We start from the raw sequence: 15040 nt of genomic DNA, 5'->3' as shown, positions 1-15040 counted from the left end.
ATTGCCTATTTTCGGGTCATGCTTGCTTTGCCCTTTCATCTGTCGATTTTCAGGTTGTTCAAAATAAAGATTATTTGGGTCGAGAAATTTGTATGTCCGGTTTTTGAACCAACTTGGGTTCAAATTGAAATTGAATCGTCATGTTTTTCGGTCTAATTATTTCTGATGTTATAATGCTAAAATAAGAAGGCAAATAATAATAATGAAAAGTGCTACACAGACAAGTGGAAGAAATTAAACACGTCTCAACATCATTAACATCAAAATAAAAACAAACAGTAATAACAAACTTCGAAACAACACCCGGTTCTACGAAACACAGCAACATAGTAAAATCGTTTAAATCCCCGCATCCACACCACATAGAAGAAAATTATACGAAAAAGACTATCCTAAAATCTTGTATATCAGAAAAGATTTTGTATTTAGGTGGCAGGTTGTTCGACTGGTGCAGCAGCAGGAGCTTCAGCAGTACCATTCGTTGAGGTGGTAGCGGTAGCAGTTGCGTCTTTTCCATCTTTAGCAACTGTTTTATCATCTTTGGCGGCTTCCTTACCGTCTTTGGTGGCAGCAGGTGGCGGTGGAGGCTGGACCATGTGGGCCGGTGGGGTGTGCTTCAGTTTCACCAAGATGTGACGCAGCCTTGATAGATCGGTTGGTTTTCCGGGCTTGGGTCCTTGAATGACTGTAATGGATGGTTTCTTGTCTTTATCTTTCTTGCCTCGTTTTTCGATGTTGGGAACCTCACGAGGGATCAGCTCGGCGATTGCTTTCCAGTATTGTTTGTCGGCCTCTTTGTGGAATGTTTCTTGCTTGGCTACATACATCTGTTACAAAGACAGTTACAAAGACGGTCAGACGAAGTTCAGTTTAACAATGCAATGCGGTAAAGAAATTTTGTTTTTACTGAACGAAAAGGAATTAACTAATTACCTTCTCGCCTTCTCTATTGGTGAGTTTGTTAGTTTCGATGCTTTTGAGTCTCTTTTCATGGAAAGCTATAATGTACTCTTCACCTTCTTGAATGATTTGGCTTCTTAACTCCTTCTCTTTCTTCTCCTTCTCCTCCAGTCGAATGGCATTCAGCCTGCACATAAAAAAGGTGATGTTCATACGAAGATCTACGACTTCAGACGTTCAAGAACTGATATCATCATGTTGAACTTATGAAGTCGACAAAAAAAATATTTGTGATCTCCACTGGATGATTTAGAGCATGTTTGGAATTGAGTTTCAAAAATGCTTATTGGCTTATTGGTGTTTTTAAAAAGCCCAATAAGTTAAAATGCGTTTGGCAATCACAAATATCTTTTTTATTTGAGCTTTTCAAAAGGGTTAAAAAGCAGTTTTCCAAAAGCCCCAAATCCTAGCTTTTCAAAATGGCTTTTTGAAAAAGCCAATAAGCATTTTTAAAACTCAATCCCAAACATGCTCTTAGTAATATTACGAACTATAAAACTTCTCATTTATTTATGAATAAGTGAATAACAAAACCAAGTGAGAGTAAGCTCGATACTGACAAACTATTTAACAAGTTGGCAACTAAGATTAGTTAGTTAATAAATAGATATTAGAGTAGCTTCAAGTATTAAGGCTACTTAGTTGCCTGATTATGTGACTAGTAGAATGGTTTCTTCAAGTTTATAAAAAGAGATATGATCCACAACATCAATGCTTAGAAGTATTGAAGAGAATTCATGATTCAATTTAAGATAATTCCCTAATCACTTTTATCTAGTTCTGTTTCAACACCGAAGAGACCCAAGGCATTCTGTGATTAAGTATAGCGTGTTGTTCATCCCCAACCCAGATTAATAATCAGCAAGACTTCTCAAGATTAGACTATTTTTAACATCAAACCAGATTAATTGCCATCAACAACTATAGCACCAAGCCAGATTAAGCCATGCACAAATAAACATTACTGTTTTGTTTAGATTTAACAGATGATTGATATTGAAAACTAGATTTATAGGACGTGTGTGTTGATCATGCCACCTAGGGTTTGCTCTTCAGGAATGGAGTTGTTAAGAGTTTCAGTTCGCAGGATCTTATTTTATTGCTTATTGTTTCTGGTTTGTTGTAGATTATAAAGTAGTTGACTGATCAGGTGAAATTGCACCAGATCTGATTAGAACTTTATGTGGTATTTATATAGCGATTTTGACCTTGCTGGGTTTATTGAACTTGTTGATATTCAGGTAGCTAGTGGTTTGATCGTCTTATTTGCACCATGTTAAGATTTATTTGTTCCTGTTCAATTTAGGTTTTGCAGACGAATCATATTAAAAATTAGATTCATAGGAATATAGGTGTTGATCATGCCACCTAGGTGCATGATCAACATATACCTACTACAAATCTAGTTTTCAATATTAATCATCTTCAAAACCTAAATTGAACAGCAAGAAATACACCTTAACCTGGTCCAAATAGCACAATCAAACTACTAGCTGCCTGTCAAAATCGCTACACGAATACTAAGTCAAGTTCTAATCAAATTCGACCCGGTGAAATTTCAACTAATCAGTTAATTACTCTAAGAGCCAAAAAAACCAGAAACAAGAAATAAAATCAGATCCAAACAACTAAAACCTCACCTACTCCATTCACGAATACTGAACCCTAGGTAGCATGATCAACACATGCTTCCTATAACTCAATAGTTACTTCAACCTAAATGATTAACATGTTGCAAATAACACGATCAAAATCAAACTACTAACCACCTAAATCACAATAAGTTCAACAAATTCCAAATAACCAACCTCACTACACAAACACTAAATAAAATTCTAATCAGATTTAATCTAATACAATTTCACCTAAACAGTTATTTACTCTAAGATCCAGAACAATTTCATCTAATTAGTTAATTACTCTAGTCTTCAATACAAATCATCTGTTACTTAAACCTAAATGATTAACATGCTGCAAATAACACGATCAACATCAAACTAAGTACTAGCTGCCTAAATCACAATAAGTTCTAATCAGATCTAATCTATTACAACTTCACCTAATCAGTTAATTACAATAAAACCAGATCCACAACAGTAAAACCTCACCTCCTCCATTCACGATGCGCAAAACCTTCCTATAAATCTAGTTTCCAATATCAATCATCTAAATATCAACATATTCAATCAATTCCAAATAGTCAAACACTCAAACTCACTACACTAACACTAAATCAACTTCTAATCAGATCTACAACCACAATTTCAATATTAATCATCTGTTAAACCTAAATAACACTATCAAAATCAAACTACTAGCTGCCTAAATCACAATAAGTTCTAATCAGATCTAATCTAATGCAACTTCACCTAATCCGTTAATTACAATAACATCAGATCCACAACACCAAAACCTAAATGATTAACATGCTGCAAATAACACGATCAAAATCAAACTACTAGCTATCTAAACAACTTCAATAAACTCCAGTAAAGTCAAACTCGCTACACAAACACTACATAAAATTCTAATCAGATCTAACCTAACACAATATCACCTAATCATTTAACAAAACCAGATCCAGAGCACTAAAACCTCACCTCCTCCATTCACGAAGAGCAAACCCTAGGTGGCATGATCAACACATACTTCCAATAAATCTAGTTTCCAATATTAACAATCTGCTACTTCAACCTAAATGATTAACATGCTGCAAATAACACAATCACAATCACACTACTAAATCAAATACACTCCAAATAGTCAAACTCACTACACGCATACTAATCAAATACTAATCAGATCTAATCCGATTTCACCTAATCAGTTAATTGCAATAATTTCAGATCCATAACACTAAAACCTAACTGATTAACATGCTGCAAATAACACGATCAAAATCAAAATACTAGGCTACTAGCTGCTGCTTAAACAACAATAAGTTCAATAAACAATAAAATAGTCAAACTCACTACACAGTATACTATTTCAAATACTAATCAGATCTAATCCAATTTCACCTAATCAGTCTATCACAATAATATCAGATCCATAACACTAAAACCTAAATGATTAGCATGCTGCAAATAACACGATCAAAATCAAAATACTAGGCTACTAGCTGCTGCTTAAACAACAATAAGTTCAATAAACAATAAAATAGTCAAACTCACTACACAGTATACTATTTCAAATACTAATCAGATCTAATCCAATTTCAACTAATCAGTCTATCACAATAATACCAGATCCATAACACTAAAACCTAAATGATTAGCATGCTGCAAATAACACGATCAAATCAAACTACTAGGCTACTAGCTGCTTAAACAACAATAAGTTCAATAAGCTATAAAATAGTCAAACTCACTACTGCTTATACTAGATCAAATCCTAGTCAGATCTCATACAATTTCACCTAATCAGATTATTACAATAATATCATCTGTTATTTAAACCTAAATGATTAACATGCTGCAAATAACACGATCAAAATCAAACTCACGCTACCAGGCTACTAGCTGCTTAAACAACAATAAGTTCGATAAACTATAAAATAGTCAAATCCTAATCAGATCTATTACAATTTCACCTAATCAGTTAACAAATCCAGATCGATAACAGTAAAACCTCACCTCCTCCACTCACGAAGCGCAAATCCTTCCTCACGCATCTCACTCGGCGGAGGAAGCACCGGTCCATCGGAACTAAACAGTCCGTCAGCATCCTGACCTAAATCGTAACTCTGACTACCGTTCGAGATCGGAACCGAGGATGAATCGATCGGATCCGGATCCGGATGCGAAGTGAATCCGTAGGGATCCGGACTGTCAACTGACACGTGTTCGGTATTAAACTGATACGACGGCGTATCGGCGGTTGAGAAGTTGGAGTCGAAGTAGCCTTCGTCGAATTGACCGGAGGATTGAATGTTAGTGGTGGAGTCTTCGCCGTCGACGCTGAAGGTATCGAACGACATCGTTTTGGTTTTGGCTTTGGTTTTACTTTCTCTCTCCAGATTCTCTCTCTATAAATCTGTTTGGGTGGGTTTTTAGGCCGTTTTCGTGGATGCCACTTTTATATCTAACCTTTTTAGTTTGTGTCCGTAAATTATTATTATTATTATTATTATTATTATTATTATTATTAAGACTGGTTTCTTGACTTGCTTACAATTGGTTTGGGTTCGGGTTACGATCGGTTTTATTCGGTTCGGGTAACCAGTTTGAAATTGGTTTTGATAGTGAGAATTACACATACGGTTTCAAACTGAAATCTGCATAATCAGTTTCAAACCGGTTCGGTTTTTGTTCGATTTTCGGGTCGGTTGACTACTTTTTTTGCCCGCGTCGACTAAAATCAAAATTTTCGTTTTCATTTTTTTATTTTATTTTTAAATGAGTTGATAAGTTAATCCGGATTTTTGTCGACCTGCCGACTCTCCATCACGTCCCCACGTCAATGAAACTGGTTTCTTGACTTGCTTATAAATTGGTTTGGGTTCGGGTTACGATCGGTTTTATTCAGTTCGGTTAACCAGTTTGAAACCGGTTTCGATAGTGAGAATTACAAACAAGTTCCAAACATACTGTTTCAAACTGGAATCTACATAATCGGTTTCAAACCGATTCGACCTTGGTTCTGTTAACAGTTTTTTTGCCCACGTCTACTAAAATCAAAATTTCCGTTTTCATTTTTTATTTTAATTTTAAATGAGTTGATAAGTTAATCCGGATTTTTGTAGGGAATTCGACCTACCGACTCTCCATTAGTCACGTCCCCACCATAGCGATGTCGCTTATATCATGTTCGTTGTTGTGACCGTTGTCGCCTCTATGGCTCCACCTTTAGTTATTAATTCAACTCACTTAAATCTACGTAATTTTGGTCATAATTTGTTTCAACTGAAATTAACTTTATACTTCTTAAAACGACCTATGTTAACCCCAATCCAATTAGATCAGAACCCGATCTGATTAAACCTAGATTGATTCGATTCATGTCTCTAGGTTGAATCAAAACTGTAATATGAACTAAACACGTGAACCATTTATTTAAATAACTCTTATTTTTACGATGATATCTCTAGGTTAGTGAATTACATATTTATTGTATGAGTAATCTATTATAGAAAAAAAATCACTATGTTAACATTGATGTAGATAAAAATTAGTTTTGGGTTCAAGTTCAAAGTTCCGTTAATCACTTGAACTTGAAGGTGTGACTTAACAGATCAAGCAAATGCTAAGCCATCCACCAATCATGTTATCTTTGTACTTAAGACAAGAATGTCTTTAGTCTTTACAACTACCAAACTATCATTTCATACTTTAAAACCTTGGTGTTAGGAATCTACTATATTCATCCATTTTTTATTTTTACTTTTACACCTAACCAACTAAAATGTTGATATTAATAACAATATTTTAATTTTAAATTAATATAAGAGACCAGAACTTTTATCTTTTGAGTAAATTATAATTACCTATAGGTTACTCCTTAACATCTGAGAAAATAATAATTTTCAATTTCCAAAATATGCATTTTACATTTTTTACTTGGGGTGTCCAATAATGTATGCATAGAGTATCAAGAAAACATATTTTTAACTTAATTATTATGAACATCATACTTTACATTTTTTACTTTAAACATTCTCCAAACTCGCAGCAGGCCATCCAACATGGCATGGTGAATTAGATGAAAGATAGCCAATGGCTTGAGCGCAAGATGCAAAGGACGAGGAGGGCGGACGGGCAAGCTGACGTCTCACCAGGCAAAATATTTTTCGCACCCTTGTTGCCTTGTCTATAACCATCATCCACAGACAAAAAAAATGTAAAACAAATTAAATCCTTCCCAAAAATAAAAAGATTTACGTCGGGAAGCATCACTTAAATAACAAAAAGAAAAAAACGGCCTTTGATGGCAGCAGCTACTACAACCTACAAAGTTACAACTTACAATCATCATCGTCATCAATTTAAATTCAGCAAATCATCTTTGGCACAACGGTTGCTTCAAAATGTCAAGCAACACCATTCATCATTCACCCCCAATCAAGAACCTGTATCGGTTGTCAATCCTAACGTTGCCCAGAGCTGTTAACAGTTTCCCGATAACCCAAAGGTGCAGATAGAGCGGATATTATCTGCTTTGCTCGCATCTTTGTAACCACGGATCCAAGTTCAAATACAACCAAAGGTCTTGACCCAGACGGTTTCATTCACAAACAGGTACTTAACTACCGTCATGGTAAAGCAGTTTGCTGTTAAGAATCATCCATTTATACTCCGTTAGAAGATTTGTTAAGGAACGGGTGAAGCGTTCTTGGGGTATCTTGCTGACGAAGGCATTCGTTGCAGGACTCTTGGGTACTCCGGTCTAAACCGCTTAGGTGGCATTCCCTGGAATGACCTGGGAGAGGGTTGACGTTTTTGAGGGTATTGTCCGATTCTTGCTTTCAGATTTATAAAAGCAGTTTCAGCAGCCTGCATCTTAGCTTCGTCCCATGTTAACCCGACACCCTTACCCCACACTTCACCATCTATTTCAACCTGAAAACACGCCCAATATACAAAATGAAGAGATATAAAAACATTCATAAGTAGGCCTTTAAGCGAACCAGAACGTACACGAACAAGGGCATGTTCGGGTTTGTTCATTTAACTTTAAACGAACACGAACACGGACACTTAATCGAACACAATGTGTTCGTGTTCGTTTATTTAAAAAATGAACATGCTCGTGTTCGTTTATGTTCGTTTGTTTTAACTTCTAAACGAACAGTTCACGAACATAAATGAACATAGCTGACCAAAGATAAACAAACAAAAATGAACATATATAAACAAATGTAAATAAACACAAACAAGCATAAATGAACAAGCTTAAATCAACACAAATGAACAAATATAAAACCATTAACTAGATGACTCTTCAAGATAAAATTTAATTATTTTCTATTAATATGTAAACGAAAATAAACGAACGTTCACGAACATAAATGAACAAACGAAACATGCATTCATGTCCGTTTAATTAAACGGGCACAAATTTTTTGTTCATGTTCGTTCGTTTATTAAATAAGCGAACTTCCCGCCAAACAGTTCATCGAACGTCTGGTTCGTTTACATGCCTATTCATAACTGAATAAACAATCATATGATAAATCAGGTCAGGTTGTACCTGTGCATATAGTTCATTGTTCTGGCCCATACTGGATGAAACTTGAGGCTGAGGTTGAAAAGTAAAACCCAAACCCTCCATCATGCACTGAAATGAATGACTAGGTATTAGGTCAATGAGCACAGTGACTGATGTTTATATTAATAATATAATGAGATCTTACTAATTCATTAAGTGCAGCGATTGATCCTTTTCTAGGATTCTCTAGCTTAACTGGTCCGGAAGCAGTTGGATATGGCATAGATTCATGCCCGAAAGAATTTCCATCATTTATAAACCTTCCATCGTCTCCTGATTTTTGACGAGATAAATATTTATCTGCATCAACATTGCCTACAATCGTTAGAATCGTTGTTCACACTTGTTAGTTAATATACATCGTGACTATGGTCAGATAAAACATCAAAACATACAAACTATATAAAATAAAAAAAAAATCAAAATTTCAGTAGCAAAAACATACCTGCCAAATTCATAAGAGATGACTCAGCAGCTTGATGTTGAGCTTCCTTTCGGGTCCTTCCAGTTCCTTCACCGACTTTCTCACCAGCAAACCATACCTGTAAAAGACGGTGAGTGTTTGACTCAGATTATTGTCTCAAACTAACACACTGGAGCTTTTAAACGAGATTTCAAATACCTCAACAGAAAACTGCAGGTCAATACTAGGAAGAAGAGCTGGCCTGAACTCCACCTGCATATGTATATACATTTAATAATCCGTAAACATAATGGACGTTTAAAAGGCATTTGGTAAACCAGGATTCATTATTCTAATACCTTGGCTCCGCATTTAAAGGCAATAAAGTGTAGATATTCAGCAGGAGATTCGGTGAAAGTATCATTGCCACCGGTTTCAATATCCATCTCTCTGTTGCTGGATGATGATTGACCTAAAGAACTTCCTTCCCCTGGCCCTTCAGAATAGTGAAATACAATCCATTATTCAAAAAAAACTTGTTTTCGAAGTCCCACTACGAATATAATTAAACATGCAAAATGCATTGAACCATAAATCAAAAGAATCAATGAAAACGTTTTCCACACTATGTATCTGCATTTTTATTGGTGTTACAAATTTAAGTAAAAGCTGAAACTTTTTAAATGCATAATTATTACAGTTTCTGTATTTTTCATGGGTATAACATGTACTAAGGATCCATTTTATCTAAAACGTATATCAAACTTTGAAATCAATTTTAATACTACACACTGTTTGTTTAATCTGATATACCAATTTTTGTCAAGCATTTTATGTACAAGCGTTGACCAAATTATCAATGTTAAAAAGAACCAAGAAACCATTTGGCTCACCTGGAAATGAGGGGTAAACAGGAGGTGAATGGCTTAACCTCATACTATCATCTCTTTGAAGAACCTGCAAAATATTTACATGTATATATTCATATATATTTATAGCTTATTAAACTAAATGATTAAGAACGGTAGAACCATTAATTACCTCCTTAGGAAGCCTCTGATTTTCAATAATTCTATCAGGCATTATAGAAGGTTCAACCTTATGAACGAAAGGTGGTGGCATGAGATTGTGTTTTTTGTCAATATGCATAGGTTCAGAATGTATAGGAAATTCTTTAGGAGGTGGCGCTATTCGGTTCATCTGTCTAGGACCCATTTCTTCCCCCATCGGGAACCACCCGCCACGTGGCTCAACCCGGGGAGCAGGAACTTGCATTGGAGGTGGTGGCCTTACAGGAAACTGAGGCGGTGGTGGTGGTTCAGTGGGGGGTTGTTCTCTCATGTCCATACCATGTTGTAAAATGAGGAGTCTGCGTCTTGTATCAGGGTCTAGTTCAGATTCTGGCACCTCACCTTCTTCTCGTGCAGGTGAACTGTGTAAGCTTGTTTCTTGATGGTTCACTTTAGTCAATGGTTCAAGTATAGGCGGCAGTTGCTTATTGGCATATCGGACAATTGGTGCTGGAGGCGCAATAGGCATTGATATTGATGCAGGTGCAGGATTGTACTGGAAAGCTGTCTTAGGTACTGGATCAAGTTTAGGCATCAGTGGAGCTATGGTTGATGAAGCTATAGCCTCCTGGATGGTCAAAATAATAAAAGTTTTACTTATGATATAAATGTCACATCTAAAAAAAAGAATAGCACTGTGAAAAGATAAGCTACCTTTAACCTTCTTTCTACTTCAGTATCAGCCATTCCATCAAAACCAACTGATTCTTTATTCCCATTTATAGCCGAAGGATCATCCTGGACAATGAGCAAGATTATATCACAATGGTTGCAAAAATAAAAGCCATAATTAAAAGTGCAAAAAAGAAGGAAAGCTTAATCATTTTGTGTCACAAACCTCAGAAATCAAATAGTTGCTCACATCTGGAGGCAATATATCTTTTATATCATCTTCATGTGCAACGTCATTAATTCGTTGCAAAAGGACGTCATCAAACTCTCTGCTCAAAGACAGAACTTGTTATGCCAAAAGAACCAACAAAAATACACTAATACAAAATAGTGGATATAAAATACAAGTTTAATAATATGTGAAGTTCTGAAAAAGAATGCACTCTTACTTGAAAAAACCACCTCTGACATTGCAAGCAACGTTTCTGGCAACACAAAGAATAGGAACAGCACTGTTTGCCTAGAAGCACAAAAATAACAGATGAATATAATAGTATAAGAAAGCTATAAACAAAATTCGTATATTTAAGTAAGAGAATATATAATAAGACTAATGAGTGTAGTTAGTTAATACTTCAGCTTGAGGAGCATAATATGGAGCAAAAGCAGGAACAACATGAACACGAGGCTGATCTCTCTCATCCCACACTTTCAAGCGATCATCAATAACTAGTGACATCTTGGGATGGCAGTTTCCGTCTTGGAAAACATTAAAAAGTGATTTCTTCATACCTGTTATATAAGAAATAAGCAATGCATTAGCCTTAAATTGCTCAAATAGCAATTAGATGATATAAGTGAAGAAACACAAACTAACCAGATTTCACACACACGATACGGTTCAATAACTCTTTTACAGTAATAAGATTTGAATCTGGATCAAGAAGCCTCCACATTTCCAAAGCATAATCTCTTTCAGCCATAGTACAAACATAAACCTCAAAACGTTTCCGTCCTCTTGCTATCAAGTAGCTTCTAAGATCCTCCCATGCAGGCCTCAATCGCACAAGGACACTCGTATCGCGAATCTTAAAAGCAAAAGAAATATAATCAAGATATTTAATAAATAAATAAACAAAATAAAGGGTCCATATATAAAAAAAATTATACCACTGGATTTATACGGGTAAGAATGATGTTTTTCTCTTGCAATCTTATAAGTGGGCGAACAAGAGTTTGATGGCTATCAGACAAAGCAGGGACAACCTCAGGCTGTGCTTTGATTACCTTGCCAGTTTCAACAACTTGATCACTTTCTGCATATTGCTTTAGTATATTTCTATCATCTTGATACCGTTTAATCTCAGAAAGCATGCCAGCAATGCGTTGTGGATCCATTTCACAGCTTAATTTCCTTTGTAAAGCTTCAATTCTATCCTCAAATGACCTTGAAGTATTGGCCACTATAAGAGTCTCGTCAAGATCAAATACAATGCCAAGACATCTTAAGTTTAGCATGACAAGACATGACTCATAAAGTCCCGGTGCAACATTAAATCCCCAAAAACACGGAAGTAAATCGTTTCTCCTAGAGCGCATGGCGACCAAGTGTAGCTCATCTCCACCAAGTGAAACAACAGCAGTCTGCATATGGGCACATAGTCAACAACACATTCAGATGGAAATAGAATTAAAATTTACAGAATCATTTAATGATGCACTTGCATAAATTTCCGGATGAATAAGTCATTGCTTATAACAAAGCAATAAAAAATTTACACATCTACGCCTTAATAACGAATACGATCACACAATATGTGAAAAGAAAACTGTTTTTCAATTTTTTTGTTTGAAATTTCTTTGTTTACCCTGACTCAATCTCTCAATGAATAAAAAGTACAGGGCCAGATAATGTATTTCTCCAGTAAACCAATTGAGTTTTCTTAAGACTGAGCATAATCTAATGAAAAAGGCAAGTGCCTTAACACAAATAGTTTATTCTTCAGGACCAAATTATTCCAGTGGAATAAACCATATTGCAAGTTTATGTACTTCAACAATATATTCAATCAAGAGTTCTCTCTCAAAACTGAAAAGTAATGTCCATAGGTCCAAATTTGAGATGAAACTGCAAGTTGCAAGTCAAATCAGTCCTTTGATAAACTGGTTTTAATTTGTGCTTCTTAGAAGTTAATTCCCAGAACTGAAAATCATATAGCCCTAAGTCCTTGTTTGAAAATTTGAAGTATTTGAAGTATATTTTCATTTGCAGTTATCAATAAGGAACAGTCCAATATTGAGAAAAAACCAAAATAATTCAGAAATCCTAACTTTACTGTATCAGTTCTTCATAGTTGTTCTAAGTAAATTGTTCAAAGTTGCAAAGAGGATTATAAACTGCTTCTTAATTTGTATATTACAAGTTCATTCCCAGAATAATTATAGCCCTGAGTCCATGTTTAAGAATTTAAAATATATTCTCATTTGTAATCTGTAATCTATAATCTGTAATTATCAATAAACAATAGTCCAAAATTCAGAAAAAGATCAGAAATCCTAACTTTACTGTATGAGCTCTTCAAACAGTCAATCCAAAGTACAAAGAAATTGTTCAAAGTCCCAATTTTAGTCTTTCTTTTAAGTTCTTCATTTATAAATATTATCAATAGCAGAAAGTCCAAAATTTCAGAAAATTCAGAAAAAAAAATGTTCTTTGTCAAGGAAATTGTTCAAAGTTCCAATTTCATTTGTAACTCAGAAAATAAATCAAAAATTCTAACTTTATACTATATGAGTTCTTCATAAAAATTGTTCAAAGTTCCAATTTTAGGTTCTCTTGTAAGTTCTTCATTTATAATTATCAATAACAAACAGTCCAAAATTCATAAAAAAATCAGAGACCCTAACTTCACTTTATATGCGTGTTCCTCATCAAGGAAATCGTTCAAAGTTCCAATTTCATCTGTAATTATCAATAACAAACAGTCCAAAATTCATAAAAAAACAGACACCCTAACTTCACTATATAAGTTCTTCATCTAGTCAAATTTACTTCAAGTTTCCTTTTAATAGTCTCATCTTTGTCCACCAAAGTCCTCATATAATAAAACATATTCAGCTATAATTAGCTCAAATTAAGGTTTCAGTTTAAGTATAATTTATCAATTCATTCTCAATTTCAATTCATCTGTGTTTTTGTTAATTAATCTGCTTATTATTATTATTATTATTATTATTGTTGTTGTTGTGAGGTAGTTAGTGTATTATACCTTATTCTCCGTGAGACAAGTAGAGTGCAATACACTCAACGCTGAGTTCGAACCCGAACCGAAACCGAAACCGTTGCTCACGCTCTCCAGTTTCAAGCAAACACCACTGGCTGCTGCAGAACTAGTAACCGTATGCAGCACAGCTAACGGTGAGCATCTCTCACTCGGTGTCGAATAATATGATATCCGAATCCTATCCTTCAGTTTCTCTCTAATATTCTGAACATTCATCAGATTTGGATTATAATACACCTCCACGTCACCGAGTAACCGTTCTCCGTCATACACCGCCACCACCGGTTTATACATTTTTCCTTCAATTAATACAAAAATTAATTAAAAAAATCGAAATAATATAATAATAATTTATCAGATCTTCGTTTTCTTCGATTAATCCGTGAAAAATTATCAGATCTGTGTTATACCGGTCGATAGATGGATAGATCGATAGATCAATTGATTAATTGATTGAATTCATCTTAAGCGTAGTCTCAATTTATGTTTGAAAAGTAAAATTTGGGCGAAATAAGTTAGATCTGTGACGGAGATGATGCCGATGACGATTGCGATGATGCTGATGATGATGAGTGATTGGTAGTATTAGATTTGGAATGAATTTTAAATCAATTTGGGGGAAATTGATGAACTGAAACCCTAGATTAGATGCAGAGTTTGTTTGTTGTAATGTGTGTTTTTGTTTGAGGGGGTGATGATGTCATATATAGGGGTTTGGACGCGTAGGATTAGGTTGAATTTAAGGATGAGTGGATATCAGCCGTTGGATTGGATTGGATTGGATTGGATTGGATTGGATTATATTAGGTTAGCTGGCCTCCCCACCTTTTTATCTTGTTTTATTTATTTTTTTTTATAAATTTAGACACAAGCAAAAGTACAAGTGAAAATATGTCAAAATAAGAGGGTGTTAGGATGAGCTTTTAAAATTGTTTTTTTGTTTATTTGACTTTTGAAAAGCAAAAATAACATTTGAAAAACTTTAATTTGAAGTTTTCGGAGAAACTTTGTCAAAAACATTTTGCTTTTCAACAAACTAGTTTTAAAAGCTCACCCAGACACCCCCTAAGTAGGCTTGTTCAGGTGTTTGAAATTTATGTGACTCGATTGATGCTTCGGCTTTGACGATTTTCTACGATTTCAAACAATTCATTCAACGTTTCATTTGTTAGTCTGATTTATGAAAGATAAAATTCCCAAAATGTTTCTTTAGAAGAGAGAGAAACTGAATATGACCATAGTTTTTTAAAATCCCAAATTGTCTCTAACAAAAGTGCAAAACCCAGTAACTCTGACGCATTTGTATTCACGTCGACGAGTTTTAACAGCCAATTAAAAAGAAATTACCATTTACTGTTAAAGCAAACTTTTCATGACTAAATTACAAACTCGTCGGCAACAGCAAATTCGGAATGAAAGGTGTCGTCAACGACAAATTTGGCAAAAAGGAAGTTGGCGACGAGTTGTTGTTAAAACTTGTTGCTGGTGATGAGAATGATTTAAAA

The 15040-nt window shown here is 34.8% G+C and overlaps 2 protein-coding genes across 3 annotated transcripts; both read right to left on the bottom strand.

Annotated features, from left to right (window-relative positions):
• Nucleotides 1-417: 417 nt before the first annotated feature.
• LOC143612005 (clathrin light chain 1-like) lies at nt 418-4954 on the bottom strand. The gene is made up of 3 exons (XM_077086092.1): nt 4596-4954; nt 934-1087; nt 418-827 (listed from the first exon to the last, which is right to left on the bottom strand). The coding sequence occupies exons 1-3, from the start codon at nt 4937-4939 to the stop codon at nt 426-428; spliced, it is 900 nt and encodes a 299-aa protein (XP_076942207.1). The 5' UTR covers nt 4940-4954; the 3' UTR covers nt 418-425.
• Nucleotides 4955-7134: 2180 nt separating this feature from the next.
• LOC143612793 (RNA polymerase II C-terminal domain phosphatase-like 1) lies at nt 7135-13829 on the bottom strand. 2 transcript variants are annotated; one of them, XM_077086692.1, is made up of 15 exons: nt 13521-13829; nt 11422-11895; nt 11129-11339; nt 10886-11043; nt 10701-10771; nt 10478-10580; nt 10294-10377; nt 9611-10207; nt 9463-9526; nt 8929-9059; nt 8789-8842; nt 8612-8708; nt 8312-8481; nt 8149-8235; nt 7135-7517 (listed from the first exon to the last, which is right to left on the bottom strand). In XM_077086692.1, the coding sequence occupies exons 1-15, from the start codon at nt 13827-13829 to the stop codon at nt 7269-7271; spliced, it is 2859 nt and encodes a 952-aa protein (XP_076942807.1). In that variant the 3' UTR covers nt 7135-7268. The 2 variants fall into 2 exon arrangements, with proteins under 2 accessions (XP_076942807.1, XP_076942816.1); XM_077086701.1 differs by having other exon boundaries at nt 8312-8466.
• Between the last annotated feature and the right edge of the window lie 1211 nt (nt 13830-15040).

Source organism: Bidens hawaiensis, unplaced genomic scaffold (assembly GCF_021521415.1).
Source record: "Bidens hawaiensis isolate Kalapana, Puna unplaced genomic scaffold, B.hawaiensis_p1.1 tig00002236_1, whole genome shotgun sequence".
Lineage (NCBI taxonomy): Eukaryota > Viridiplantae > Streptophyta > Magnoliopsida > Asterales > Asteraceae > Bidens > Bidens hawaiensis.
This window is presented reverse-complemented; position numbering and strand designations above follow the sequence as displayed.